Source organism: Tachysurus vachellii, chromosome 22 (genome assembly GCF_030014155.1).
Source record: "Tachysurus vachellii isolate PV-2020 chromosome 22, HZAU_Pvac_v1, whole genome shotgun sequence".
Lineage (NCBI taxonomy): Eukaryota > Metazoa > Chordata > Actinopteri > Siluriformes > Bagridae > Tachysurus > Tachysurus vachellii.
The window spans coordinates 9,750,561-9,757,500 of NC_083481.1; the positions used below are offsets into that span (position 1 = coordinate 9,750,561).

The 6,940-nt window shown below is 36.6% G+C and overlaps 1 protein-coding gene across 1 annotated transcript in view; it reads left to right on the forward strand.

Annotated features, from left to right (window-relative positions):
- The first annotated feature begins 982 nt into the window (after positions 1-982).
- Positions 983-6,940, forward strand: part of LOC132838452 (uncharacterized) — a 6,815-nt gene continuing 857 nt past the window's right edge. The window contains exons 1-5 of the mRNA XM_060858768.1: positions 983-1,202; positions 1,306-1,350; positions 2,262-2,404; positions 4,402-4,470; positions 5,428-5,614. Of these exons, the coding sequence (XP_060714751.1) occupies positions 983-1,202; positions 1,306-1,350; positions 2,262-2,404; positions 4,402-4,470; positions 5,428-5,614 (664 nt within the window). The remainder of the gene's footprint in view (positions 1,203-1,305; positions 1,351-2,261; positions 2,405-4,401; positions 4,471-5,427; positions 5,615-6,940) is intronic.

Genomic DNA, 6,940 nt, shown 5'->3' on the forward strand with positions numbered 1-6,940 from the left:
ACCAGTGTGCATACTGAATATTATAAAGTACATTGTGCAAAACTACACGATTGTAAACAAAGCGGGTTTAAGTAAACATTTATACACTTATATAATAGCATCAGTTTGATGAGGTATTGAAATGTGGTGTGCAAAACAACAATTTAGTTAGTGATTGATTTGTACGGTCCAGTGCAGTTCACACAGTTGAGCGTGTGTGTGTGTGTGTGTGTGTGTGTGTGTGTGTGTGTGTGTGTGTGTGTGTGTGTTCGGTACAGTTCATTTCTGGTTGTTGAGGAGTCTGATGGCTTGTGGAAAGAAACTGTTACACAGTCTGGTTGTGAGGGCCCGAATGCTTCGGTACCTTTTTATATATGGAATGAGGATAAAGAGTGTGTGAGGGGTGTGTGGGCTCATCCTCAATGCTGTCGGCTTTGTGGATGAAGCATGTGGTGTGAATGTCCATGATAGAGGGAAGAAAAACACAGATGAACTTCTCAGCTCAGTATCCGCTTCAAGGAACTGAGATGGTGTAGTTCCCTAACCAGACAGTGGTGTAGCTTCTCAGGATGCATTTCTCATGCGTTTCAGTTATCCGAACATTTATATACATTACATCTTAACAGTTACAAGTATCTCCACCTATTGATACATCAACCTGGGTCATTCTGAATTATTTTTAAAAAGTATCAATACAAATCATATATATATATATATATATATATATATATATATATATATATATATATATATATATATATATATATATGTAATTATGTAACTTATTGTCATACTGTCAAGAAGTAATGAGCCTAGAATGTAACTGCATGGATATTGCCCTTAGTGATCGATCCATTAGCTGATATATAGGCTTTCCCTGATATTACATTCAAGAAAAGCTTTCTAAATTGTAACTTTAGATTTTATATAACTTTTTTAAAATTTGATTCCACCAATCCAAATACCAATAATGAAATTTGATAGGGGTTCACTCAAATTTGAAATGTTTCTCAATGTTTATCTACAGGATGGAGAATATTTTTTCTCACTGGAATCGGTGAAAGTCCTTCAGCACCTGATGGACAGCAGCTCTGTCTCCCAGCAGCAGAATCTTCGTCTAGTCAAGACCAGCAATGTTGCAGTTTGTGGGAACCCAACCATGCCCCAGGAGTTTATAGAGCTCTGTCATCAAAGTGGCTCGTCCCTGGTCTTCTCCAGGCTAGGTAAGCATCTGTTTTATCAGATACCGCATTCATATAATTTCATAGCATTCCAGCTTACATATGAAGGAATAGTTGACTAACATTTCTTATGTGTCTTTTGCAGCTGCAATTCCTCCTTATGTTTGTGAAATCTGTGCTTTTGCTGACTGTATGGTTGCTGAACATCTTTTCTGCTTGTGAAAAATGTTTACCATGTACCCAAATTGCAAAAGACTTGAATTTGTTTCTTGTTAAAAAAGCATGAGTAATGCCTTTTAGTCTGACAATTTACTGTGTTTTTTATTTGTTCCAGCATGTATGCTTATTAATTTGATGCAGTCTTATTGTTCTATATCTATTGTTATGTATTTTATAATATAGAAGACATAGAAGAATATATATTATTAAGAATATACATATTCTTAGCTTCATTGTTGCCTTATTTGTGAAATAAATCACTTTTAAAGGTATCATGGCTTGAAAACTGACTCTTCAACTGATCTGAAATGATTTCTTCACACTTTTTGTTGAGCATCAACATCTCAAAACTTTACATCCCCATATGCATTCTCCCACCCCTCTTGGGTTCTAAGAAGTATAAGCTGTAGAAGCTGTAGGCCCCTTTGCTTAAAAGGAAGAGAAGCTCCTGTTTTAGAACCAAGATCTGCTCCAGGCTCTCCAGTGTATCATGCAGGATGAGGAGGAGCAGTTCCCTGCAAATGCCCTTAGGGAGGGTGTGAGACATGATGGCAAGCTGCCACCTTGAGGGTATCTGTTCTCAGAAACCTGAGCTGTCTGGTGTCAAGTCTCCTTTCTTGCAACCCTCTTAAACATGATGGTTTTTGAGTGTGCTGCCTGACAGCATTTGACTGCTGTGTCTTTCAATAGGAGTTTGGCTGTGGTTGGGAGCAACTGGTGAATGCATCCCGCTCCTAGACATAGCGAGGGATTAGCTCACTTAATGACTACAATGGAATGACCAATGGAGTGAGCCATCTGCTTGGTGGCATGGAAGGCTAAAACTGTGGCCTGAGAGAGCTCTGAGTTTAATCCATTTCCACTCTCCAACTGCCTCAGCAGGTCAGCCTGATAAGCCTGCAGCATCGCTATGTTGTGCAGAGATGCGACAGCCTGACCTGCTGCCATGTAGGCTCTTTTCACAAGGGTTGAAGGAAGCCTACACAGCTTTGAGGGCAAAGAGGGTTTTCTCCATGATGCTGACAGTAATTGGGACAGATAGCTTGCTAGTGTCTTTTTGACCCTTGGCAGCTCCCTATACCCATGTTCGTGTCAAGTCAAGTCAAGTCAGGAAGCTTTTATTGTGTAAACCCACTATAGCTGAATAATAGATAACACACAATGCATGCATGTCGTCCTCAATTAAAAAGTAGTGGCAATAGTGCTGCAAATCTCCTGAATTGTTTACTCACCATATTACTTACGAAAAAAATGTATCACACAGAAAGTTCACAACAAACAGTAAGTGACTAACAAACAGCTTCCTGAAGAAAAAGAATTTGGGGACACTTGACCTGAATATCATTTTATGGTCTTGCTGACATGCGCTGCTGTGTCACCTGACCCTCTAGCCAATAAAATTGTCATGTGTTCACATGTGCTTCAGACACCAGTTCCGTGAGGGCATTCCCATAGCCATAGTCGTAAGTTCCCTCAAAAGGAAAGACCAGGAAAGAAAGAAATCTCTGAAGATTGAATGGCAATTCAATACTAATTCTTTTTCTCTATAGACTTCTTTTTTCACTCAATACCCATATGAATCATAGCTTTGAATTTTTTTCATAGCAAACCACAGATCTGAGAATTCCTTATTGAGTTATGTGCAAGCCTTGAGAATGTGTAAAAATGTGTACATTACCAGTCAGTTATAGACTATTTATGTACATAGACATTTACTAGGACACTTTACTAGCACACAGGATGGAGTTGGACTAAAACAGAGAACAAAGATTACATTTTTATAGATTAAATTATGCACAATTATTCTCATCTTTTAAACCCAAAGCATTTTAAAATAACATATCTTTATTTATTTCAAAACATTTCAGTTTTGCCAAATGACCAAAAGCATTTTGTAAATATTTTTTTGATTTAACAACTCAAAAAAGTAAATTAAAATATAAAACATGAAAATATTACAGTGATTAAACTAGACTTCATTCCATGTACACATTTCTTTTTCATGACTGTTATTTAAATATCTTATAACTTTTTGACCTTTGATCCGTTTATAATGCCGAGCACCTTAAACACTGTAGGTGATGTATGCAGGTTATGCATTGTTATTGGTTCACTTAGGGCTAAATCCCTTCATAGGCAGGTTGATCAGTACCAGGAAGACTACAATTTTTACAATATAATTTTTGTGATACTGTTTCTTTGGCTGAAAGATGACTTTTTATTTCTCAATCTCTGAAATAAATGTATTTTATTCTATTTGGGAAGGGTGCAAGTGTTATTATATAGGTAGGTCTCCATCTGTGGGGTTCTTTCTTATTTATGTAGCAGGACAGTGTTGGTTGGGGAAAACATCCATTTAGCCCAGATTGCACTGTGACTAGAAATCACAAAATGTGGTTAGCAGGTGAAATGCTAGTTTCACTTACTGTATGTACCTCAGCAGCTCAATTTACCACAAAGCTTTCCTTTATTCAAATGGAAAGTAGAAACTGCATGCTCTTTGCTTCACAGCCTTAAGCATCACAGTGTTAAGACAATTAAAAGCAATGTAATCATGCTACTTTTGCTACTAATTTCTTAGTGTATTATGTATCTCTCTTTCTCTCTCTCTCTCTCTCTCTCTCTCTCTCTCTCTCTCTCTCTCACACACACACACACACACACACACACATACACACGCACACACACATATCTATCAAATACTTAAAATTCATTTGCTTGTCTGTGCTTTACAGTCACAAGGAATATCTAGAAGACAGTGTTTATGAGACTCATTTGAGAACCAGATGTTTGCAGCATGACAGGTTTAATCAAAAAGCAAAAGTTTTTGAGAAACCATTAGATCTTTTATTATCAGTAAACAGATGATGCTTGATAGCAAACCCTCTGGCACCTCCAAAGCTTAATAGGTTACTTAGTAAGGCAACCTGAACACAATATATAAATAGAACCAACACTCACCTTAGAACAGTCTACCCTATATCTGTTAGAATATTAACAAGACCTTTTACTTAATTAAAAAATGAAGCTTCTGACAGTTTCTTTTCTTTTTGCATCCTGCTTCCTGAGCTCACAAAGTATAATGGTTACGGTAAGTCATTACAGACATATTTACACTGTACTAATGCTTAACAAAGCATGACCAAACTTTGTCAGTAAACATTACAAAAGTTAAGCAGAGGTATTTATTAAAGATATTTGTGTGTCTGTGAGAAAGCTGTGCTAAAATATAAGAGAGATTTGATGGCAAACTTATAATACAGGATAATTATTTTCTATATGATGACAAACAAAAGGATTTTAACAATCATTGCCATCCAACTGCATGGAAATTTAATGAAGCATAAAATAGATAGGATGTCATTGCCTTTTGTTTCATGAGAAATCTATTTCTAACACAAACAATGTTAATTCATCATTTATTTTTTACTGAAACAACTCAGAAGAGTTACCACTTTACAATAAAGAAATAATATATAAAAATATGCATTCTTATTAATACAGGGTATCTCTAAGAATAGTATTTGACATCTAGCAAGAACTGTAGTAAATATTTTATACATAGTTTTTTTCTGTCTGTATGTACAGTATATAATTCACAGAACCTGCCCTTTTAGTTGTACATCATGTGAGTAATTGCTCATGGAAAAAACTGGACCTTTGCCTCTTGATGCTAGTGCCTGATTAATAATACACTGTCTACAGATGAAAGATAGTGTGTGAACTGCTTGGAGTGGTAGCTCAGTGGTTAAAGTGGTGAACTACTGGCTACATGGTTGAAATAGTGGGTTTTCGCTGAGTCCTGAACTAAAAATTGACATAACTACAGTACATTTACATACAGCCCAAAAAAAAAAAAATAAAAATGATTTATCAAGTCGTTGAGACAATAAATCTAAAATTTTATTGACGCTTTATGGAAAATTACTGAAATTTATTAAACACTTGTTATTGTAGTTCTAATGCATTGTTGCTAAGATTTAAACCATCTCAAGCACAGTGGAAAAAATAATTATCCTAACATCATTCTTTTACTTTTCCTATACAGGACAGTGGGTTTAGCTTTACGCTGGAGGCTGTAAAGATTCTGAAGCAGCTGATGGGAGCCCTTGAAAATGAATATCCTGATCCTCCTGCAAGCACTCCAGAGCCTCTTTGTGTCAGCTTAGATCTCCCAAAAGAGTTCCTGGAAGTGTGCCAGCGAGATGACCATGACAGAATCTTTGCAAATCTGGGTATTTTTGCACCTTCGGCATGAATGAGAACCATTATTTTTAATCTTTTAGAGTAGGCTGGGAACCATGGATAAGTACAGCATCAGTTAATTATGGAACATCTGTGGTATGCCAGAGCTACACCCAAGGAAATACCCCGCACTTTGATCACAAAAAATGTCTCTAGTTTTAGGCTGGTCATAAATTATTGTGTTCCTGAATGTGGATTTTGTAAAATCCGATCTATGCTTCTTAAAAGAAATCACATAGCATCCTGAATTTGGGTGCAGAGGGCACGGAATGTCTCATGTAAAAATGCAATTTTGACATCATTTGTAAAAGATCCAATAATCAATGACATCCAACTGAAGTCACAGTTGTTGACATGAAATTTAGTTCACATTCTGATAGCTGGAATCCCTAGGCAGGATACAGATTTGAGTGCTAAATCTGTAACTGTATGTTGTTTTATTCTGGGCAAATCATGTATGGACAATCAAGGACAGAAACTTTGCAGAATCTATTATATCTTCTGTCATATTTTCAACATAGGTCCCATTTAGGGCAGGGGTGTCTAAACTTATCTGCAAATGGCCAGTGTGGATAAATCCTGAAAGTATTTAAAGGTGGCCTCTCTAATTACTGCAAAGCAGAAGCCACTCAGAACGCAAGTCCAAGTTCTCTGTTCTAGATTTGTTGTCCACAAACACGCTCCTTGTCATTTAATTGAGGGAATAGTATACAATCACTAACAGAAAGCTAGGACAATATACTCAACCTCAACTCTAATCATTTGTGTCTTTTTGCAAATTCGAACAAATTTGAAATTTTTGATATTTGACAACGATATTTGCTTGTTTTTTTTTCGGTTTTTTTTTTGTTTGTTTGTTTGGCAAGTTATACAAGTTTGTTTTTCTTGGAGCTAATTTGCTGTTCATTACCTGAACTGTCTTAAGGGAGTCTCCTTCCTTCTACTGCATCTGTGTTCCAGTGAGAAATCTCTCTACCTCTCACTCTTGTTGCTCTGCACTGTGGAGACTCATCAATAGTCAGGTTGATTTCTCACACACTCTTACAGGCATGTAGTCTCACTTTGAGTGGACAAAAGCTGCAGGGGTGTAATTACTTTTCTTCTCCATCTGTCTGCTAGAGTTTGTGTTGTCTCCTGTGTCATACCTGATCTCAGATAGCATCCAGTGCAATACGAGTGTTTATTTATTTAAGGCTTATCTGTATCTTATATGAGGGTAATAAATACATGAAGTGCCAGGTACGGTGTAGAATCTAACCTTGGTTATTGTGTTGTAAATGCTGTAACTATTAGCCATGAGTTGTTTTTGAGAATAT